General features: G+C 36.1%; 1 protein-coding gene across 1 annotated transcript; it reads left to right on the top strand.

Annotated features, from left to right (window-relative positions):
• Positions 1-7,347: 7,347 nt before the first annotated feature.
• Positions 7,348-24,333, top strand: LOC145563940 (ribosomal RNA-processing protein 8-like). The gene is made up of 10 exons (XM_081624325.1): positions 7,348-7,482; positions 7,800-8,034; positions 8,128-8,189; positions 17,876-17,927; positions 21,275-21,389; positions 21,518-21,612; positions 23,132-23,238; positions 23,367-23,481; positions 23,635-23,679; positions 23,833-24,333. Exons 2-10 carry the CDS (start codon positions 7,837-7,839, stop codon positions 23,902-23,904), a joined length of 861 nt encoding a protein of 286 aa, XP_081480451.1. The 5' UTR covers positions 7,348-7,482; positions 7,800-7,836; the 3' UTR covers positions 23,905-24,333.
• Positions 24,334-25,128: the final 795 nt, after the last annotated feature.

The following is a 25,128-nucleotide window of genomic DNA, read 5'->3' as shown; positions in this document are numbered from 1 at the left end:
AAACGACCTTTGATAACCATCTGCTCAAAATAGAATAAAAAAACCTGTAACCAGTTGAAAAGGTTGAACCTGGACACATGTCGAACTATGATGGGTTAGAATTATTTTTTCACTTTTTATTATAAAAGAAATTAATTTTTATTTTGAAAAAAACAAAATTTAAAAAAAAAATCACTTTTCTCCCTGCTCAGCCACAATCACCATCGTCAACCACCTGCCGCTCACCGTAGCCACCATACGCCACCCCCCCTCATGACCTGCCAGTCCAACCACCCTCTGTCGCTCATCCCCTTTTCCCTAATCATCCTTCAACCATCTCTCAACCACATGTAGCCATGAAAACTGCCATGGAACCACCGTTAAACCCAGCCCACAGCCACGCCTCAACCACCCAACCCCTTGAAACCATCCCGAAATCACCCAAAACCTCCCTCACCTGCCCCACAAACCCGAAAATAACCCCACTAACCAAGCCACAAACCCCAATCGTTGAATCCCACGCAAAAAAGATGGAATTAGGTGTGATTCGCCAAAATATACAAGGGGTTTGGGCATGGGTTTGCCAACGGCAGCAGGGGCGGAGGCTTGGGGTTAGGTTGGGTTTACTACGGTGGCGAGGGGATGGGCTGACTTCGCGACGACGGTAGGGGTGGGGGCTAAGTTGGGGTTGTAGCAGGTTGGTCAGGGGGTTGGGGGTACTTGGGTGATTTTTTAAAAATTAAAATCATTTTTTTAAGAAAGAAAATTTAAAATCATTTTTTAAAATCATTTATTATAAAAGAAATTAATTTTTATTTTGAAAAAAACAAAATTTAAAAAAAAAATCACTTTTCTCCCTGCTCAGCCACAATCACCATCGTCAACCACCTGCCGCTCACCGTAGCCACCATACGCCACCCCCCCTCATGACCTGCCAGTCCAACCACCCTCTGTCGCTCATCCCCTTTTCCCTAATCATCCTTCAACCATCTCTCAACCACATGTAGCCATGAAAACTGCCATGGAACCACCGTTAAACCCAGCCCACAGCCACGCCTCAACCACCCAACCCCTTGAAACCATCCCGAAATCACCCAAAACCTCCCTCACCTGCCCCACAAACCCGAAAATAACCCCACTAACCAAGCCACAAACCCCAATCGTTGAATCCCACGCAAAAAAGATGGAATTAGGTGTGATTCGCCAAAATATACAAGGGGTTTGGGCATGGGTTTGCCAACGGCAGCAGGGGCGGAGGCTTGGGGTTAGGTTGGGTTTACTACGGTGGCGAGGGGATGGGCTGACTTCGCGACGACGGTAGGGGTGGGGGCTAAGTTGGGGTTGTAGCAGGTTGGTCAGGGGGTTGGGGGTACTTGGGTGATTTTTTAAAAATTAAAATCATTTTTTTAAGAAAGAAAATTTAAAATCATTTTTTAAAATCATTTATTATAAAAGAAATTAATTTTTATTTTGAAAAAAACAAAATTTAAAAAAAAAATCACTTTTCTCCCTGCTCAGCCACAATCACCATCGTCAACCACCTGCCGCTCACCGTAGCCACCATACGCCACCCCCCCTCATGACCTGCCAGTCCAACCACCCTCTGTCGCTCATCCCCTTTTCCCTAATCATCCTTCAACCATCTCTCAACCACATGTAGCCATGAAAACTGCCATGGAACCACCGTTAAACCCAGCCCACAGCCACGCCTCAACCACCCAACCCCTTGAAACCATCCCGAAATCACCCAAAACCTCCCTCACCTGCCCCACAAACCCGAAAATAACCCCACTAACCAAGCCACAAACCCCAATCGTTGAATCCCACGCAAAAAAGATGGAATTAGGTGTGATTCGCCAAAATATACAAGGGGTTTGGGCATGGGTTTGCCAACGGCAGCAGGGGCGGAGGCTTGGGGTTAGGTTGGGTTTACTACGGTGGCGAGGGGATGGGCTGACTTCGCGACGACGGTAGGGGTGGGGGCTAAGTTGGGGTTGTAGCAGGTTGGTCAGGGGGTTGGGGGTACTTGGGTGATTTTTTAAAAATTAAAATCATTTTTTTAAGAAAGAAAATTTAAAATCATTTTTTAAAATCATTTATTATAAAAGAAATTAATTTTTATTTTGAAAAAAACAAAATTTAAAAAAAAAATCACTTTTCTCCCTGCTCAGCCACAATCACCATCGTCAACCACCTGCCGCTCACCGTAGCCACCATACGCCACCCCCCCTCATGACCTGCCAGTCCAACCACCCTCTGTCGCTCATCCCCTTTTCCCTAATCATCCTTCAACCATCTCTCAACCACATGTAGCCATGAAAACTGCCATGGAACCACCGTTAAACCCAGCCCACAGCCACGCCTCAACCACCCAACCCCTTGAAACCATCCCGAAATCACCCAAAACCTCCCTCACCTGCCCCACAAACCCGAAAATAACCCCACTAACCAAGCCACAAACCCCAATCGTTGAATCCCACGCAAAAAAGATGGAATTAGGTGTGATTCGCCAAAATATACAAGGGGTTTGGGCATGGGTTTGCCAACGGCAGCAGGGGCGGAGGCTTGGGGTTAGGTTGGGTTTACTACGGTGGCGAGGGGATGGGCTGACTTCGCGACGACGGTAGGGGTGGGGGCTAAGTTGGGGTTGTAGCAGGTTGGTCAGGGGGTTGGGGGTACTTGGGTGATTTTTTAAAAATTAAAATCATTTTTTTAAGAAAGAAAATTGTAAATAAAAAAATTTAAAAAAAGCCTTACCTATCGCATTGTGACACATGTTACAAAAACCTGTCAAGTAGGTCGTCAATCGGTAGTGTTCTATTTTGAACACATGGCTATCAAAGGTCGTTTTATTTTGGAATAATCAAAAGGTTGTTTTATTTTTGGAAGACAGCTGAAAGATCGTTTTATTTTTGGACAATTTTCCCTTAAATTTATTTACTTGTCCCAATCTATAAATATGAGTGGGTAATAAATAATAATAATGTTTTATAAATAATAAATGTAGCTCTTTCTTATAAAATTGAATTAAGCTTACATTAATTTTTTCTTGTTACTTATAATTAAATAATTACATGATTCAGTTCACTTTTAATAAATGTGTCATGTGGTAATTAAATTATCACTTTTTATCATGCTTGTAAATAAGTCATTAAATAGAATTTATCAAACAATCCAAGAATTATAATCTTCTTATAATGATGTCACTTCAATTTTCAAAGTATATAAAATACTTTGATATGATACTATGCGAATATTAAAAAATTCATACATGCATACATACCTAATAAAATTATGGTGAATAGTCACAACCACTAAAAATCATCTCACTCGAATTCTCCTATATCATAAAATTAATTATTGTCAAAATAAAATTGTATAATTTAAATATTCTAAGCCTAAAACAAGAAAAAACCTTCTCATATGAGAAATAAAAACTTGTAGGAAAACTTATAAAACGACTACTATCATCAGTAACACATACACATCTAAATACCTTCCAATTCAAAGTGGAATCTCGATTTTGATAATTTTGATATAGATTATTACTATAAAAAAAATAACATTCATTAAGATATCTTTATTTAACTACAATTATAATAAATTATTTTATAATAAATCATTTTATAATAAATTTAGACATTATTTAATGCACGAAAAATAATCCCTTCATTTTTTAAAGTGCGCATCACTTTAATCGGCATATTTTTTTAGGAGATTGACTTGAATTCTATAAATAATATGCACAAAAAATTGAATATTGTATAAAATTTCATAGTATCAACTAATTATAATAAATATATGACCAAAATTATTAAAGGTAAAATAATGTTATGTATCAACAAAAATGTATATTAAAGTGTTTCACTTACTTTAGGATGATTTTTTTTTTTTGGCAAAAACTTTAGGATGATTAATTTTGTAGGGTACCCCTCCGTTTCTTTTTATTGGTAATTATCATATTTTAAATACTATTCATAATACTTTCTCCGTTTCTTTTTATTGGTTACTAGTTTTGCGCCCCGTGCGATGTCCGTGTTGTTTATTGAATTTTAAGATAAATTTTTAATCCGAGATGACTCATGACCCGACTCTAATTGACATGGCTACATAGTAATAAAATTCTATTAGATTGTGAAGTATATTATTTTAACCAATTAGTATATATTATAAATGGATGTTTTACACTTTGAACTACTTCCTTCGCTCCAAAAAATATGTATTTTATCGAAAATAAAACTCTAAACTAACTTTTTTATCTTATGAAATCGATTTAAATCTATCCAGCGTAGTGCGACACTTGCGAAAAGCTAGAACGCCAAGTGTTGTTGCTTCGTGACCTGGCTAAATAAAAGTTTATCTTTATATATAGCTATATGATGTTTAGATTTTAAACATTATTCATAATATTACGTACCTCCGTCTCAAAATATATGAGACGTTGCACTTTTTTCACTATTTATGTATTAATTTTGATCATAATTTTTTACAAACATAATAAAAACATATTTTATCATAAAATATGTTGTTAAATAGGTATATAGTTTCAAAATATAATTTTTTAAATTATTTTCATTAATATTTAATTATATACAAATAAAGTAGTTCATTGACATGAGTGCAATGTTGAATGTGTCATGTATTCTCGGATAAAGGGAGTATTAGATAATCTTCCAATTTACTCACAAAAGTAAAAGAGTCATGTGAAATCATGTTTGATTCATCTCAATAAACACTCAATTAATATTCAACCGCTATAATTTTAAAAAGTATGTAATGAATAATAATCAAATAGGTGTATTGACAAACGTGTAAAAGTCAAAACGTATCCAATAAAAAGAGACGAAGGGAGTATTATACTTTAGATATAGGTTAATTTTGTGAAAATTTAAGAAAATTTTACCAGCAACTACCATTATAATGACTACTTTGAGAACAACTATCATTTATTTAATTATGTTTTTTTTGTAAAAAAAAAATCTACCACAAAAACCTTGAATAACACAATTACATTTAATTTTTGTCAATAATCTCCAATTGAGGGAGCTAAAAAATCGATTGTATCGACGACGAGGGAAGGGAGGAAGGGCGGTTTCATCGACTTGAGAAGGAGGGGCCATTTTGGGGATGGGGGAAGGGGGGTGGTTTCCATGGTGTAGGTGGATCGCCAGAGTAGTTTTAGGGGGTAGGGAGGGGCCGACCGGCTATTATCGGTTGTTAGGGGAGGCGGGCGGTTGAATTTCGGTCGGGCTAGGGGTTGGAGCTAAGGGGAGGAAGGATGGTGGCTGGCTGGGAAGGGTTTTTAATTATTTTTTTTTCTTTGTTTACAAAAAAAATTTGGACCAATCATATTGCGACACATCACACATGACTTTTACAAAATAAAAATCACCCTTTCTTTAAGTCATTGGTAAATCGAGCTGCTGGAAGAAAATCAACCCAAAAGTTCATAGTACTTCCTAATAAATGTAAGTTGGGATAATTGAGAGTAAATCGCTGAAAGTTCGGATTAAAAAATTAAAGTGAATATTTCTGAAAAATAAAACTTAGATTTTGAAAGCACCCAATATAATAGATCGAAAGGCGAAGAAAGTCGAATTCAGGGTTAATTGGAGGATGAAATGGAGTCGTTTGACTCTTGGAATTGTCCTTTTTAATCTCTTTAGTTTTAATAAAAATGTGTCCCTTTAATGGAAGTGGTGTTACTTATGTTTGTTGGGAGATGCAGCAAAATTTCAATTTTAGATTTACATAAACCCTTGTTGAAGGAGGATGGTAATAGGTATTGTTAAACCCATTTATATGTGATAACGGTAAAAGTCATTACAACATCATGACCTTGTATGAGAATATATACTCCCTCCATCCCTCAATATAGTTTCTATTTTTCTATTTTAGAGACCCAAAATGTTATTCCTGTTTCTATTTTTGAATAGTATGTAAAGACCATTATATCCTTATTTTTTTTTACTTTATTCATTGAACTTCCTAATTTATCCTTAACTTATCCACTTGCATTGTACTTTTTTTTTTTCACTTTCTCTCTCTAATTTTTGTCTATAATTGTACTTTTCACTTTTATCCCCTTAAATAATCCACTTGCCTTGTACTTTTGTCTAGCTTTTTTCCACTTCTCCTCCCATTTCTTAAATACCATGAAAAACACAAAATAAGAACTATATTATGGGACAGAGGGAGTATAAGATATGGTTTTGTTAGATCGCAAAGAAATGTGATGACATGTATGAAGCATAGATCTCAAGAGGATTTTACCACCTTAGGGTAAGGCATACTAATTTTGGATTGTCTCCGTCATTTCCGCAACATTCATAAACTTTTAATTGTATGTTAGAAAATACCTTGCACAACACGAAATATCATCACCAACTTCTCTCGTTCTATCAATAGTCCCATCGCATGTTTAAATGTATATTGGTAAGCCTTATATGCATTGTTCTCACTCGTTGTAATAACTTAAAGGTAAATATCGTCAATGACCTTAATTGGTATTGTGTAAGGGCTTCTTATACCAATAGTAACTTATGTTACTTTACTATTCTTTCGTTTGTTGCAAACTCAGTTTAATTAATGTAATTTCAAAAATTTTTTTAAAAGAAAAAATCTAAAAAACTTACATAGAATTGATACAAGATTTGGTGTATGGAAATATTTAAAAATATTTAAAACATGTTTACTTAAAACCTTTATAAAGCCCACCGGTTTATAATTAGATGATCGTATAAAGACCCGCCCCATTTATTTCTCAGACAGATGTAACCCATATTATAACTTGGCGGGTCATGGCTTTTAAAGGCCTCCATTCCTATTTTCGAGGAAGTATAAATCAAGGGTTGTGAGACAAATAAAAGTGTCTCACAACTATTAAAATAACATAAAAGTAAAAGGAAGAGAGAGAAAGGAGGAGAGAGATAGGAAGAGTGAAAAAGGTGGTGTGAGTCCCATTAAAACTTTTCAGACATGTATCACGTGCAAAAACGGACAAAAAATTTTTGGGACCACTACCACTAAGTTTATATTTTGTTCCACTAAAACTCCAGTGGACCTTTTTGAAGTACCACTGAAACTTTATTTCGTACCACTGAAAATGTATTTTGTACCACTGAGCTCTAATGGTATTATTTGATAGCCTAATGAGACATTTGAACCTTTTTTTAAATACTACTGAAATTATATTTTGTACCACTGAGAGTGTATTTTGTACCACTGAATCTAAAATGACAAAATTTAAATCCCGCATGAAATGACCAACTTACCCCTGCGAGACACTTCTAAATCTCTCTCAACCCTCCGTTTATATAACCTCCCTATTTTCTACCTCTCTGAAACATATTATAACTTGGCGGGTCATGGCTTTTAAAGGCCTCCATTCCTATTTTCTACCTCTGTGAGTTATTTCATTGAAGCGCACTCAATGTTCTCTCTATATTGAAGCGTTCTCCGTTGAATCTAATTCTTGTATCCCCCATTGAAGCAGCTTCTAAGGTAAGTTGTTTGCTGTTGTTATCATCACATCAGTGCTTTAAGTTTAGGGTTTGTAAATTCTTAGATTATGAAACATCATATCCAAAAGAAAAGAAAATTATGAGCGTAATTTGATTATTGAATCAATTATCCCTAAAATAATGTATTTTTCGAGATAATTCAACATGAAATTAAATCTCCTCGTTTTTAATTGGTGATTGATATATAATTGATACATTTTAATTCATTTGTGTATATTGAGATTTTTTTGGAGTAACTTAAAATGTTGGATTATTTAGATAATTCATAAGTTGATGTCTTGATTGATTTTATGCAAGGTTTTCTGGTGTGGGAATTGCGATCAAAGAAAACGTAATGGCGACAGAGGGAGATACAAGAAAACGTAAAAGAAGAGGTGGAAAGGGTAGAGCCCGCAACAAATCTCACAAAGATAACACAATTACCTCTTCTTCTATAACCACTACCACTTCTCATTCTAAACAAATAATCCCAAATAAAACCTCTAATTCGTCTTGCTGTATTCCTATTAAATCATCTAATTTTCTTGACAAGGTATTATTTTCTTTCTTGCTTTCATCCCTTTTCATTCTAGTTTTAATTTTTAGAATTTTCAATTAACAATTTTTGTTTTTTGGGATTGTATAGATGAAGGCAAGGTTATCAGGTGGACATTTCAGGATGCTCAACGAAAAGCTCTACACTTGCACGTAAAATTCTTAATTGCTTTTTATTTTATTATTTTTTAATTTTTATGCATGATAATTTCTGAAATTTGATGTATTTTAGCGCAAAATTTTTGTTTTGTGTTGTTGTTAAATTGACTGCTACTTGAATTGATTTACTTACTCCCTTCGTTTCCAAATAAAAGTCTTATGTACCCTTTGCACTAACTTTTAGGAAGGTGAATAAATGGGATTCTTGAGTCAGGTTGATTAAAGGCAACTACAATAGACAAAGGTACTACTAATAGAGCTTGGTTGTTTAAAAATGAAAAACAAAGGAAAGTAATGGAGTTTGGTTGAATAAAAGTGGATAAATTACTTGTAATATATGAAGGTAGTAGTAAGGGAAGTTTAGGGGGGATTTAATTAGCACTTGGATGAGAGAAGCCGGGGTCAGAGAAGTACTTACTGAATTTATAGGTTTTAATTCATCTTATTGGGTTATAATGGTATTGGGACAAGGTTTTCGGTGATCACCTGGTTCGTAACATATGATCAAGCCCTTTGCTTTGTATTGTAAACTGAGTTTTGTGAAGGAACATGGAGATGTTGAAACAAGGTTCTTTTGTAGTGCACTTGTTTGAGATTTTTATACAAATGTATATCTTTATTTTATGGTGATGAGGAATTAGTTATGGAATTTTTGAGAGCTAATACCTCATGAGCACGCCCAGGTTGATCTCGCGGATAAACCTGGGACATTTATCAAGGGTCAATTTTGTCAAATTGGCTAGCGAAAACAGGGTATATCTGTAATTTAATACAGACTGGGAATCTTTCCTTTTAACTTCCTACAAACGACATTACCCAAAAGTGAGTTAACCATGGTTAACGGGAGTTACCTCCCATGGCCACAACAACCACGAAGCGGCGATACCGGCCGACCGAACGTTAAGACACCCTAGTAGCAAAATATGTAAAGTGGGGCCATATTAACTCTTTAGGGGAAGGTATGACAAAGAGGGTGGTGGTTAATTGCCGTTATTATGGTTGTGACTTGTGAGGTGGGTTGAATATGGTAGGAACGGTGGGTAGATCTGGTAGTAGTAGTGGGGTCGATCTAAAGGAAGAAGAAGACTAGGTTTGTAGAGGAGAGAGAAGGAAGTGTAGTACTGTTTTTGGGGTTGATTATGGCGAATGGTGAAGATTAGAGCCAAAGTTCAAGATTCAGAGCAACCAAAAAATGAAAAAGCTCCAGGAGTTGAAGGAAGAATCGAAAAAAAGACAAAAGTACCTTAACTCTAGTTGAGCAAGTTGAGTTAACTCCTAACAGACCTCGCAAAATCGTTTGATGCTCCGTTTGTTTACTTTCACGTGGGTTTTCAGAAAAAGTTGCACAACTCAGCTGCTCTCAATTTTTTATTGTTTGTTTTCGCTTCCCAGTGCCATTTTATTACAAGAATGCCACTTGATAAACAAAAAATGTTTATCAAGGGGATCAACTTGTATTTCCTCATACCTCATGAACTCACTTATGGTGATTAAATATCTCAAGAAGTTATTCAAGCTATTGTGTTTAACTATGTATGGTTGCTTACTATGCCAAATGTTAATTGTTTTGTGAAATTTTGTTGTATATAGTTTGTACAATTTTATTATTGTTGTTCCTTGCATATTTGCATAATCATTGTACATAAAGCTTTGGTGATTTCCTGATGTAGTTAACAAGCCATAAAGTATAGTATCAATTTCGATTGTTGAAGGGTTTGAGCCTTTAAGGTGGTCCGGTATCATACAATTCTAACCTATATTAATAAAAATGGGTAAAGTGGCAGATTTAATCAGTGAGTGTTTGTAAAATTAAATGTTTGACATGAGCCAAACAGATATTTTCGTGGGGGCGTTCCCTACTCAGCGACGCGCTGCACTTCCTAGACCCGGGTGTAGTGATAAGTATGCAAGGGTTGCTAGGTCGTCGCCCAGAAGCGACGCGCCACATTGCCCGAGTGTGGTGTCAAATGAGCAAGGGCGTGCCATTGGGGCGTTCCCTACTGAGCGACGCGCTGCACTTCCCAGACCCGGGTGCAGTGATAAGTATGTAAGGGTTGCTAGGTCGTCGCCCAGAAGCGACGCGCCATATTGCCCAATTGTGGTGTCAAATAATCAAGGACTTGGAGTTGGGATCAGGAGGGAGCGTGGGAGAAAAGAATTTAGTTTGCGGATTGGTTCTTGGAATGTGGGGTCTCTTACGGGAAAATCAGCAGAATTGGTAGAAGTAATGAAAAGACGACGCGTGAACATCATGTGCCTCCAAGAGACAAGATGGACAGGAGAAGGAGCTCGAGGCTTGGTTTTGGGGTATAAGGTATGGTATGTTGGGCAAGAAACGAGCCACAGAACAAGGAATGGTGGAGCTAGGAACGGAGTTGGTGTGGTTCTCGATGAGAGGTTGGCAAAAGAGGTGATCGAGGTCTATCGGAAGAACGATAGGTTGATAAGGCTGAAGTTGCTATGTGGCAAGGAGATTGTGAATGTTATCAGTGCTTATGCTCCCCAAGTGGGTTTAGATGCAGAAGAGAAACGACAATTTTGGGAGGACCTAGACGAGGTGGTGCAGGGTGTCCACCACTCAGAGAAGTTATATATTGGAGGGGATCTAAATGGGCACGTTGGGGCGAGCCGAGATGGCTATGAGAGTGTCCATGGAGGCTTTGGGTATGGGCAGAGGGACGCCGGTGGTGAAGCTATTATGGATTTTGCCCAATCATATGATTTAATTTTGGCTAATACTTGGTTTAAGAAGAGGGATTCACACTTGATAACTTTTCGGAATGGAGCAAATGCAACTCAAATAGACTTCCTGCTCACAAGGAGCATAGATAGACAAAGTTGCATAAACTGTAAGGTTATCCCAGGGGAGAGTGTGGTCACCCAACACCGGCTATTGGTAATGACTATTCGTCTGAAAGAGAAGGCGAAGAAAAAAGTTAGACAAGAAGAACCAAGGATAAGATGGTGGACCCTAAGGGATGCAAAAGCTAAGGTTTTTACAGAAAAGGTAATTGAAGAAGCGGATTGGGATGGAGAGGTGGATCCGGACATGACCTGGTTACGAATGAAGAACTGTTTCCTAAGAGTGGCCAAAGAGGTCTTAGGGGAAGTAAGGGGAAGAACTTCGGTACAGAGAGATACTTCGTGGTGGAATGAAGAGGTGAAAGCAGTAATTAAGCAAAAAAGGGAATGCTATCAAGCCTTAGGAAAATGTAGGAGTGATGAAACCTTTGCAGCGTATAAGGAGGCTAAGAGTAAGGCAAAGGCAGCTGTTCGCCAAGCAAAAGAAAAGGCATATCAGGAGGTTTATGAAAAGCTTGATTCCAAGGAGGGAGAAAGGATCATTTATAAGATGGCAAAGAGAAGACAAGAGGCAAGGAAGGATATTGGCATGGTGAAGTGTGTCAAAGATAAGAACCAAATGGTCCTAGTGCAAGAGGAGGGCATCAAGGACAGGTGGAAGGGGTACTTCGATGAATTATTTAATGGAAGTAATGGAGTTGTGATAGGAGATACCTCTATGAGTGATGAAGAAATCAACATGGAGTATGTGCGAAGGATTAGGAGAGTAGAGGTGGAGATTGCACTGAGGAAGATGAAACCTAAGAAGGCGGTTGGCCCTGATGGGGTACCGATAGAGGTGTGGAGGTGTTTGGGTAAGATTGGTATTGATTGGTTAACAAACCTTTTCAACAAGATATGGACGGCTACAAGGATCCCACAAGATTGGAGGAAGAGCACCTTGGTCCCGGTTTATAAAAACAAAGGAGACGCTCAAGATTGTTCTAACTATCGAGGAATTAAGCTTATGAGCCATACTATGAAGTTGTGGGAAAGGGTGATTGAACAAAGGTTGAGGGCATGCACAAGCATTTCAGATAACCAATTTGGTTTTATGCCTGGGAGATCTACTATGGAGGCAATCCATTTGATAAGACAAATGATGGAGTTTTATAGGGTAAAGAAGAAAGATCTTCATATGGTCTTTATTGATTTAGAGAAGGCATATGACAAGGTGCCAAGAGAGATACTTTGGTGGGCAATGTTGAAGAAAGGTATCCCACGAAGGTATGTAGACCTAGTTAAGGATATGTATCGGGATGTGTCAACAAATGTGAGGACATGCGGAGGGTTGACAAAAGATTTCCCTATTACAATCGGATTGCATCAAGGGTCTGCATTAAGCCCTTTTCTTTTTGCAACGGTTCTAGATGAATTAACTAGACCAATTCAAGATGAGGTTCCATGGTGTATGCTGTTCGCAGATGATATCGTTTTGGTGGATGAGACTAAGGATGGGGTTAATGTCAAGTTGGAGCAATGGAGGCAAAGGTTGGAATCTAGAGGGTTTAAGCTAAGTCGGAGTAAGACTGAATATTTGGTATGTCGTTTTGGCACTCAGAGGGGGACAAGCAATGAAGTGGTGAGTTTGGATGGAAAGGATTTGACCATGAGTGAATGTTTTAAGTACCTAGGGTCGATCATCCAGAAGAATGGTGACATTGATCAAGACGTGACCCACAGGATTAAGTCAGGGTGGCTTAAATGGAGAGCGGCCACGGGAGTGTTATGCGACCGCAGCATTCCCTTAAAGTTGAAGGGAAAATTCTACAGGACTGCCATAAGACCAGTGTTGCTCTATGGTACAGAATGTTGGGCTTCTAAGAAAGAGCATATTAAAAAGATGGAGGTTACGGAAATGCGCATGTTAAGGTGGATGTGTGGAAACACTTTAAGAGATAGAATCAGAAATGAGGTTATTCGCAAGAAAGTAGGTGTGGCGGGCATTGTAGATAAATTAAGGGAAAATCGTCTGCGTTGGTTTGGACATGTAAGACGGAGACCCGAGGGTGCACCGGTGCGAAGAGTGGAAGAGTGGGACCATGGAGGGATTAAACGAGGAAGAGGGAGACCAAAGATGACTTGGTTGGAAGGAGTGAGGAAGGATATGAAGTGCATGGATTTACGTGAGGATGAAGTTTTGGATCGTAAGGGATGGAGGAGAAAGATTTATGTTGATGACTACACGGAATAATCAAATTTGGTTCATGTTAGCCGACCCCACTTTTGGGATTAAGGCTTTGATTGATTGATTGATTGATTGATAAGATTAGTCACTATATTATTCCGTCATGGCAAATTTTCCCCATACTAATACAAACAGACACTGATCTTGGTACTGGTGCGGAATAGAGGCTGGGTACGAAAGATTTTGCTCAATTATGACTCTCCATACAAACCTAAATTAGAGGAAGGAAGGGAGATCTTGCACGAATCAGTCTTTAAGGATTATTAAAATGGTCATAGCTCTGATAGTTTTCTTCAATGCATGTGTTTGTGCATCTTTCTCCTGTCTTTGTGCAGCTGGTGGAGTATATTCTCTACCCTCTCCTACAAATTATCGACACGGAAGATCCGGCCTATATCTGAGCTAGTTCTGGGTATTTGTATCCATAGCTCATCCTTGATTTATCTTTTCGACACGGAACATTAAAAGAAAGAGTGATGCAAGGAAGGGGGGAACAATTAAAGAATAGTTTTGATCTTATGTATTAACCTTAGTTCTGTTAAATGGGAAATTGGGGGGGGGGGGGGTGGGAGGTGAAATTTACCTTTTTTTGCTTAATAGAATGGGGAGTTTGCTAAGAGTATAAATCTCATCACCTTGAAGAGATTTTCCCCCCTATAACGAGTGCTCCGCTATGGCGGGAGGTGGGTACTAAGCTTTTCAATTGCGTACAACTTATTTACTTTTGTTTTTTCATCTTGGTGTAGGTAGGAGAAGGGTTACAACATACTATGAACTATGTGAAAGAAATTAAAAATCATGCGATACTTTGACATTTGACTTTGGTAGTACTTCCCATTTTCCAATTCTCATTGTCATATTTATTTATATTCTCCCTTTGTTTCAATTTTTTTTTTTTCCTAAAATTTCAAATATTTTGATAATTTGAGTAAGATTGAAGATATGTTTACTTTAAATTATCTCCGTTTTTTTCTTCATGTCCTCATGCATGCTTTCAAATTAGGACAAAGCTCTTGTATTCTTGAAATGTGAACTTTGTATCCATACTTTTATCCGACACTTGTACTCAAGTCCGAGTAACATAGGGTATAGCTAATAAAAGTGGTCTTTGTTTGGGCCTTGTGTTAGGCCATAATAATAATCTCTCTTATTTGTGGGTTGGTAACTTGAGGCTGCAATTTGCCTACAACTTTGGAGCCCAAATTTAATAAAGTTATGTAAAGAACACTGTATTTTATTTTGGAAAAAAGTTTTCTATTTTTTATAAATGTGATTTAATATTCAGAATAAATACTTTTGAGTTTTAAACATAGAATATTTTATTGATGTTGTATCCTTGTATAGGACAATGTCCCCATCCATAATGTTTAAAAATACCAAATGGGGATCTACACTTATATTCGATTCTCATGCCCATGTCCATGTAACATGGAGGAATTATAATACATTGTTATGCATTAGGCATAGGGAAGAAGTAATATTGGAAATGCAACATAATTAGTTTAGCTTGGGGAGAAAGCAAGGGAGTTAGCTCTTAAACTAAAAGAGATCAGTTAGAGGGTAAGCATGAAAAAAACGTGTAAGAGTTCAATTACTTTTGTTTGTCACTCCCTTTTGTTTTAAAATAAATGTTCCGTTGCCAACGTAGAAATTTGACCAATAATATCGAACAAGTACCCATGTGACTATGTTTAATCTTATGTAAATTGCACAAACATGGGTCAAAGTTGTGTAGCAGATTATTGCAAAAGTCAACTAGGGCTTATATTTTGAAACAGAGGTGTGGTTTGGGAGAGAACAGGCCTCTTGAAAGCTTGCACTATTATTCTGTTTTTTTTTTTATAATTCTCATTTCATAACCCAAACTGCAGCATCCAACCAAACACCTATCCCAACTACCCACCTTTTGATACTCATCTAGATCAGATTCATTTTTTTCTAAACCTGGTATCCACTTTGCAACATCACAATAAGATGTATAATGTGGAGCTGCAACTCAATCTTGGGAGAAAACAAGCCTCTTGAAAGCTTGCACTTTCGTTTTATTTCCTGTAACTATTCTCATTTTGTAAATCAAATTCATCTTCTTCCTTTAAGGGGGTCCAATGGAGAGGAAGAAAGTGAGCTCAAAGCAGGGCTTGTGTTTGTGGGTTATGGAGGAAAATTCACGAATTAAAAGAGGTAGGGTGATTAGGGTAAAGGTGATTTGAATATTATTTTCGTAGGTGCGATTGGGGTATTGTGTTTGGTAAGAAATTTAAGAATTGTCATTGATTTTGGTTGAGAATGTCAACTTTTTTCCCCATTTTTCTCAGGGGGAGGGGGAAGTTGACGGTGATGATGTGTGATATGAGTCCATATGACTGTATGAGATCTTTAATGTTTTTCTTTAATTTTTCATTCATTTATATTTATTTTATTCTTTAAAATTCTTATATTTTGATTTGAGGGTGAATTGAAGAGAGGTTGAGAGGAAAGGAAAGTTAGGTTGGAACTTAAAATTGTAAGCTTGTTTTATTTTCTGTTTCTATCTTCGTAAATTTTTAAGGCTCCATCATCATTCATAAAACTTGGTTGCAATGCTAGTTTAATGTGTATGGACCTTGGGGAGGATTTCTTGACCTTTTAAGTAAAAATCACTGATATCAAGATTAGATTAAGGGTATTTTGGACAACCAATAGAGGAACGATATATGGACAGCGCTGGATTAGCGGAGTAATGAAGCTATATTGCATTGCCGGTGCCGGTACTTATAACTTAGGAGCATTGGTGCCTTTGTGCATCAATGTTTTCTGGTGATGTATGTCTGGAACTGTATCATAGTTCTCCATGAGTAGCTCAAATTTGTTGCTTGGCTGTTCTTAATGTCGTTTCCTTCAGCATGGGTGTTCACTAGTGGATCCGGCATCACCATTCTAGCAAAAGACTAATTTTTCTTTGGTCCCCTTTTGGCTTCAAAGAGTCTGAACCTATACCATTGCCTGGAAACACTACTACTCTTCAAACAATTATTAAAGCCTTTGAGAATCAATCCAAATCATGCAAGGAATGCCATAAGAGAGAAATTAACCTAAAATCAAGCTATTAATACCTTGAATGCCGCTGTGAGAGTATCAAGGGAATCAACATCAATGTGAAACTGGAGGGATCTAGCTTCTGCATCAATAAAGCTACTAAGTCATAAACTCATAATAGGACTTATCTGTTATAACCATAAAATAGTAAGGGATTTAATCCCATGTCAATGACTACTGACTAGTCCTTTATGTATACTGTTAGTCAAGAGGATGCAAATCACAGCCTAGATGATTGTAAATCGCAATTATGGGTTATGTCAATGACTAGTCATATATGTATGCCGATGATTGTAAATCGCAATTATGGGTTATGTCAATGACTAGTAATATATGTATGCTATTAATCAAGAGGATGCAGCTTAGTGTTTGCTAATAAGGTTGTAAAATGGATGACATAATTTTTGATAGCATATGTATGGATGTTGATGTTTTAATTTCTTATCATTTTTAAAGATGGTTTCAATTGATAGACACATGTATAGTTGTACTCTTTCTTCCTTTTTCATTTTCCGTTCTATATATTTCCTTTTTTCACTGTGATTGAGTGGCATCATATACCTGAGATTTGAATGGCCCTTGGCTAAAAAATATTTGTTGTTCACATAGCAATATAGCGAATATATTTATTTTTGAATGTAGCAATCTCCTATTTGTGGCATGGTACTTAATTAGAGCATCTGTGGCCCGGAAAAAAAAATAGCCGAAACTAGAAGGTGGCAGTATGTAATGTTATTTGTTTGGATAGAACAAGTGCAATGAGGCTGGAGAGGCACATTTTTTCCAGACTCCTGCGGTTGATCAGTGTGTACTTTGGGGGCTGCATATTATATGATTTATTTAGTTTTATAGACATTACGGTACCCTATTTCTCTTTCTGGGAATCTTTCATATTTTGGTACTTGTAGGTAGTCTTGTGATCTTAAGGCTATTGGATCTGTTGTAGTCCCAGAAAATAAGGTACCTGTAATATATATATTTTTTTTTTAAAAAAAAATGATCTAGGGACTCATTGTAGAGTATCACTAATTTGTTTTAATTTAAAGGGGAAAAAAAAAATGAAAAACAATAGGAAACCCTTCTCACAAGGAGAGTTCCTAATGCATCTGAAGAAGGAATAGGAATGAACCTAGATACAAGGAATAATATCCATATTGTCGCTAACTAAATGACCATCAATTAATTAGTGTATTGTCCAATACCAATGTATGAGAATTGTTGATACTTGTATAGTTTCCTTTCTCTTCGCTTAATGTTTCCCTTTTCTGCGTCTCTTCTATTAGGATTGTGGATGACAGATATTCGCCACTTCATTGTTTGTTGGAGGTGTTAAATGTTCATCTTTAAGAATCTTTGGAATTCATGAATTACTGGACCCACCCCTAGAATAGAGTGAAAGTATGATTATTAAGTTTAGAATTGTTTGATAGTTGAATTTTGTTTTGTTATAATCTTTTACTTGGGGGCTTGTGGGGGCGTGATTGGGTATAGCATGTTATAAACTTCTTATTGATGTATTGTTAGCCATTTTATTTTGCTAAATTGAATACACATGTATCCTTCTTTTGTTTTGCAGTGGAAATGAAGCTCTGAAGTTTTTCAAGGAGGACCCTTCTCTGTTCAATATGGTGAGTTTCTACTTTTATGGTTACTATATCCAAGTTGTATGACTTATCCTGGATATATTATTGACAAAATGGGTAGAGTTTGGGGAATGTTCTGCATTAAACAGTACATATGTATAAATTACCGCCTATGATGTAATGGATATTAAGTCATCTAGTACTTAGAAGTTTTGGATGACTTTTAATTACTAATTTGTAAGTGCACTCTAGAATCTAGTGTTCTTGGTGGCTGTGGCAGCCACCTATTGGAGTAGCTAAACTATTATATGCATATCTAAATCTTACATTCCTTATTGCATATATGTTCACTTGCCATTCTCGCAAGCCCTACCATCTAGTAATTTTTTGAAAATTATCTTCCCTTTAATAAATGTGTCCAGTGGTTAAAAGTTCTTTCACACAATGTTTGTGCTGGATTTTGTACTTGTGATTCTGTTTTGAAATAATATAATGTCTCATGCTAGAGATTCTTTGTAAACAATGGCGGATACAGGGGTGCATATCCTCATTCCAGAAAACAAAATATTGATCAAAGAGACTGATTATTATATAAAACTGATCTCTTAGGTTTTGTCATAGAGTCAGCATTAATAGTCTTTGCCGCACTCTTCTACAAAGGAAATGAAAAGAGACTGGCAAGGTCTAGAACTGTTTTCTTTAGTTATATAAGTACGCTTCTGCCAGAATGAGTTTTTTACTTTAATATTTGTTTTAAAGTTTTTTTCTTTTATTTATTTTTAATTTTTTATCCAAAATACTTGTGGAGTATATTAATTCTCTTAAAAATGGGTCCTTATTTTTACTTTTTAAGTATGAGAGAGAAAGTTGTTTAAAAACAAAAGTATTATTATATATTCTTATGTGGACCATGTGGTGGGGTAAGTAGTGATAAAAGTGGATAATTTCTTTACCATAAAAGGAATAAAGCAAAGTGGGAAGATAAAACAGAAACATTTCGAAACGGAAAGTAGGAAGATAAAAACTGAACGGAGGGAGTAAATTTTTTCTTGTCCTCTTCATGTTTATATTACTATGAAGTACGAAGTATCATTTATATACTTAAACATATAACACTAATATCAAATATCAGTCATTTTAATATTATCTTACATCAATATATTTGTTAATATTTAATGGCTGTCTAATGATTTCTTATATATATAAATTAAAGTGTTTTCGAACCGTTTGATTCTAAACTTAGGGCCCGTTTGTTTGGGGGTATTCATCAAAGGGAATGGGAATCAACTACCCTCATTCCCTTTGTTGTTGTTTATTAAGCCTTTTTTCCCATTCCCTTTACCCTCTCCATTCCCTCAAATCCTTCCAACTTCATTCCCCACCCCCCCTAGGTATTTCCATTCCCATTCCCTAGCCACCCCAACAACACCATACCACCATCCTACTTCCTACCAAAACCACCGAAACCCAGCCCCCTCACCGTCGGTCGTCCCCCCGCCCTTTGCTACACCTCCCTTGCCCCTCGCCGCGATCTCAAAACTCTCCTCTCCCCCCGAAAAAACCTCCCCCAACCCCGCAAAAACCCGGAAACAACTTCTATCTCCCCGTAAAACCATCAGTCGGCGTTCCAACACCCTCAAAACCTTAGAAGCTAGGGTTTCGAGGGTGGTGGGGGAGCCGCCGACGATTTTACGGCGAGAGAATAAATCTAGGGTTTTGCGGGCTGGAGGAGGTTTTTTCGGGGGAGAAGATAGTTGTGCGATCGTGGAGAACGGCGGCGAGGGGTGGGGGAGATGCGGAGAAGGGCGGCGAGTGGTGGAGGAGGTGCGGAGAGTGGCTGGGTGGTGGCTGGAAATGGTGGGAAGTTAAGCAATGTGGTGGTGGTGTGGTTGTTGGATTGGTGGCAGTGTTTCCTTTGTTATTCAAAACAAACAACACAACAAAATTGGAGGATTTTCATTCAAATTCCGATTCATTCCCTTTGTTCATTCTATTCCGATTATCCCGTGCGAACCAAACGACCCCTTAGTATGTTCATCAATATAGTTGACTTTTTTCCTTAAATTTTTTTTTCTTGATTTTAGTAATATATATCAGGTAATATATATCAGGTATAAATAAGTGTGCCTCAATTTGTATCAATGTATATTAGATTATGGCAATTTATAAAACTAAGTGTGATTAGTTATACTAGATTAAATTATTACAAGTACTCTATTTCTAGTGTATATATATGGTCTTTACATTAAGCTAAAAGTTTTATAAAAGTGTAACCTTTAATAAAATTATTGGTTTCATATATTTGGTTATTTAATTATGAATGACTAATAAGATAGTGGAAACAATAAATAACTGAAATTTTAGTTTGTGGAGTTTGTAGTTTATTAGTTTTATTTTAATAAGGCGAATTTGTACCCCCATCTCTAAATTCCTAGATTCGCCACTATCTGTGATGAAATATTTATGTTCTAGATGTAAATCATTGGAATCTATTAGTTGATTTCTTCTCGTTTAATTACAAGATAGGTAAGATCAATCTCTAAGTGGATTCTTTGGTCCATTATCAAGGGTGTATATTCCAAAAATACTTTTTGTTTGCTTGAGAAATTTCTTGAGTGCCAATACTCATGCTATAAAGTACTTATCACTGGCCCTTCAAGTTTGATTTATGAGATGATTGTAGCACACCTCTTTCGTATTACAACTATGCAAGACTTGGATTTGAAATATTTGTGAAGTAGTGTTAGTTGTAACTATAGGGATAATGTCTTAAGTCCAAGTATTTAGTGGTTGTTTGATTCACACAGGAAGTATAAATTCCCACGAAGTTCGATTTTTATGGGAATTAAATTTCATAACCAAATTCATTGGAATTTCCTAAAGTTGTTTGGTTATCAATAGGGGAAGTAACTTTCTATAAGAATTTCTACTTTCCTTGGGAAATTACATAGGGAAACTCCTACATATTGTGGGAAGTGGAAATTCCTAATAAGTCCTACTAACCTCATTTCACAATTTTTTGTCAACTAAAAAACTTACCTGCCTTGCACTTACTAGGAAGTCCCACTATATTTTGCTGAAATTGTACTCTTACATTGTAAACTTTTGCTTCAGCATCTGAATTATGTTCTTTTATTTACATAATTTTGTATGTACATGGCATGTGCCACAATTTTTTTTATTCTAATTTATTTTTTTTTCGTGTTTGTTTGTTTGGTTTTTTTATTTTATTTTATTTTAAAATTTTTATTTATTTGTGTGTGTGTGTGTGTGTGTTGTTATATCCACTGTCATATATTCATAGGAATATGCTGCCAGGAAGCTGTTTGTGTCTGATATAGTCATTGCCTGATACCTTGCTTGTTTTGACATTTTATTAACTTATATGCCAGTATCATGTAGGATATCAAGAAACAATGTCACATTGGCCTGAGCTGCCAGTTAACGTGATCATCAAATGGCTGAAGGATCATGACCCATGTTTTATTGTGGCTGATTTTGGTTGTGGTGAGGTCTTCTGCACCCTATTCAAACTAATGCCTATTTTGAAATGATGTCTGGTGTAACTGGAAGTCTTACTTATTGCTTCTCATTATCACTTTTACGCTAATTGTGCCTGTTTTTGTCAAATGCAGGGGATGCACGGTTATCAAAGAATGTAAAAAACAAAGTATATTCTATTGATCTTGTTTCCAGTGATCCTTCTGTTATTGCTTGTGACATGTCCAAGGTATGCACCTTTGCAATCTATTATTTCATCCCATTTCATTGACCCAAGTGGATGCGGATGTTTCTTGTTTTACTTAGTAGTCATTAGATCCATGATTTAGTGGGATGGTTGTTTGTATATATTTCTTTCAGTAAAACATATATACTGCTGGAAGCTTGGGTTTGAACCTTAATGATGTCTAAAGTTGCCACCTATGTCACCTGGGCCCTTCATTTACCGTAACTCTGTAAGTATCCTAGTCAGATTCTTAACACTCTAACACAAGTATTAAAAGTAGTCACTTGTTTGTAAAATAGATTAGTTTTGAGTCTTAATACTTGGACCTATATTCGTGTTTGGCACTGAGTAAAATAGTGCTTTGGTTGACAAATAAAAACATGGGAAGTAATTTTGTAGGAAATAGCTGTATGTGCTCACTTGGTTAGCATTAACATGGGAAGTGAGACTTCATAGGAAATTCTGCTTTCCACTAAATGGAGGAATTCACTTGCCTAGCCCCTTAAGGTTAGTGGAAATTCCTTTGGGGATTTGGGTAGTAGAAATTTCTACCATTCAGCCAAAATAATTTTTGGAAATAAAATTTCATGGACATTGAAAGTTCATGGAAGTTAATACTTTATCTAACCAAACAAGCACTTATTTTGGGTAACATAATATATGAAATTGATGAGCTAGCACAAGGGTATCTCTTTTGGATTGGAATGTTTGATTAGAGTAAGCTCATACAATTTTCACCAAACATTTGGGGGATTGATCTAAAGTTGTGATCGTCGAAATACCTCTCCGTCTTCTTTCCATAGTTGACCCACATTCAATTTTATCAAGTTCCTTGTATTTGCTGTCTGTTACATTTTATTTATTTATTTACTTAAAGGGAATGTGCTCGGTCATCAGGATTTATGTTTTTAAATCTCAAACATATGAGCATTAGAATTTTATGAACAACTTTTTGAAACTTGTAGTAATAAGACATTACTCTTATTGTAATTTGTGGTAAAAGCTATTGTCTTATTGTATAGTCATACAATTACTCTTATTGTATAGGTCATATAGACTATTTTTTATTTGTACGAGTCCTCCCTTGTTTAGGCTGGATTACCTTGGCTTTCAAAAAAAAAAAAAAAAAAGAAAGGGCTGGATTACCTTGTCAATTACTATAACGCATGGCCTTTTACATTCACCTCTTCAGTTACAATTAACTTAGAAAAATGTAAGATTCTATTAAGAGGCATCAGCAAAAGTAATTTTGTAGTGTAGAGACTGAGTTGGACTACATTTTTAAGCATGAGCGATTTTTGGAAGTCGGCTCTTGCAGATCTGTTCTAGTTAAAAATATTTGTGAGATATGTTAAGGAGTCCGCTGTGATTTCAACTTTCCATGTATTTTAGACTTTATTTCATGCTACACGCTCAATCTTTTTGCTGAGATCAGGTGCAGTATGCTCTTGTAATTAAACATCATTGATCAAGTGTATTGATATCTCAATGCTGTTTAAATCATAAAGTTTTGTTCTTGCAGACACCCCTTGAATCATCATCCGTAGATGTGTCTGTATTCTGCCTTTCGCTGATGGGAACTGATTTCCCTAGTTATCTTCAGGAAGCACACCGAGTTCTTAAGCCAAGGCAATATTTTTAGTTTGGTGGTTTACAAGTTATTGATATAAGTGGAATATATATATATATTTTTTAATTTTATTATTATTGTTATTGATATAAGTGGAATGTTTCTGATGATATTCTGATGATTTTAGGGGGTGGCTCTTGATAGCTGAAGTAAAGAGTAGGTTTGATCCAAACACTGGAGGAGCAGATCCCAATAAATTTTCCAAAGCCATATGTGAACTAGGATTTATTACTGAAAAAAAGGTATATCTGCTTTTTATTTCCCCAAAAATGGACAACCACATTGTGTTTCTTTCTTTTGTTTATTCTAGTTATTCTAATAGTATAAATAATGTCTCTTCTGGACTCTTGCTTGCTTTACTGTAAAACTGTCTATTTATGAGTTCTTGTTTACAGGATTCCTCAAATAAAATGTTCATCCTGTTTTTCTTCAGGAAAAAGGTGTGAATTGCTTTCCTTTCATTTTTCCATATTAGGGTATTAAGATTAAAGGCCCTCATCATCTTTGTGTTTTTGCACATATGTGGGCCAATCAACCGTTCCTTGTCTATTTGTTTCTTATTTTGAATATGCATCACTTTAATTTTTGGTCAGGATGAGCAACTGAGAGATGTGAATGAGATTGAATGGCCTGAGCTGAAGCCTTGTCTCTACAAGCGTCGATGAGCATTTGGGAAAAGAACAATTTTGTTTTTATGGTGGACTAGCATCTTCTTTGATTTAAGAGAATCATGTATCAAACATCTTCATAACCCAAGGAGTACTTAGATCAGAGAACACAATTGCATTAATAAATGGTGATTATGGTGGGATTGCTAATGAAATTCGGAAAACACTTTTTTTGGAGTTTCAGATAGAGAATGAAAGTACGGAACTCATTCATTTAGACCTGCTGTCAACTAGAAGTGGTGGCTGTAATTTGCGGTTAGCCAGGAAGTCCTAATTATCAGGAGCAGTCCTTCAAATATGCCATAGTTATACCGTTCATTGTGCAATTGTTCTTGCCTTCTAACATTATGGGTCGAGAACTGTTGGTTGTACACACCAGATCATTGAACAAAACCATCAATGTATATTCAATTGTTATTTTCTGTATTTTTGGTTGATTACCACTGGCATATATTTCTGGAAAAATATTTTTGCTGACTTTGGCTGTGATCGATCAACTTGTTTAATTAGGGAATTAAGTTCAGTTGAGCTTTGTTGTTCTATTGGTGTGACTTTGAGGATCGTGATTGTGTTTAATTAATTTGTCACTTAGAAAGTCGAGATGATTAGCAAATTAATTATACATGACAAATGGTTTCCAAAAAAAAAAAAAAAAAAAAAAAAAAAAACCATTATAAATTTGGGAATACATTGGTCTAGAAAATTAATGGAACAATCTAGCAAATATAGGGCAGCTAAAGAGTGTGTTTGGATCGAAAGAAATAGAGGCAAAGGAAAGGAAATGGAGGGATTGAATTTCTCTTATTTGGATAACAAATGAGGAAGATAATTGGAGGGCAGAAAAATGAAGTGGTTTAACTGTAAAAAATTGATCTCTTCAACAATGAAAAATTTGGAATAAAAATTTAACCTCTCCGTTCTTAAATACATTTCTCATTTCCCATTTTATCTTAATTCATTTTTTATCGGTTAATGTTTTTCTGAAAATTACTCATTTACCATCATTTTTTTTTTTTTTTTTTGTTTTTTTATTAGATGAAGTGTTAAATGTACCCTTTAATTTTTCTTATTATTTGTGCATCATGATTTATGACTCCCTTTATTTACTTTAATCTTTTTACTTATTGAAAAAGTAAATTACATTTCTCTCTCTTCTTTTTTGCAAATGATCATCAATTTGGTTTCTCAATGTACTTTTAGTATTTCCTCCTATCATTTCAT

Source organism: Chenopodium album, chromosome 10 (assembly GCF_948465745.1).
Source record: "Chenopodium album chromosome 10, dcCheAlbu1.1, whole genome shotgun sequence".
Lineage (NCBI taxonomy): Eukaryota > Viridiplantae > Streptophyta > Magnoliopsida > Caryophyllales > Amaranthaceae > Chenopodium > Chenopodium album.
Note: the sequence above shows the minus strand (reverse complement) of the source record. Positions and strands in the feature narration are given on the sequence as shown.

What these genes read in the sequence shown, in the direction of transcription:
- LOC145563940 (XM_081624325.1), top strand. Translation starts at nt 7,837, where the DNA reads ATGGCGACAGAGGGAGATACAAGAAAACGTAAAAGAAGAGGTGGAAAG. An exon ending in CATCTAATTTTCTTGACAAG is followed by an intron (nt 8,035 to 8,127) that starts GTATTATTTTCT and finishes GGGATTGTATAG; the next exon opens with ATGAAGGCAAGGTTATCAGG. An exon ending in TTGCTTGTGACATGTCCAAG is followed by an intron (nt 21,613 to 23,131) that starts GTATGCACCTTT and finishes TTGTTCTTGCAG; the next exon opens with ACACCCCTTGAATCATCATC.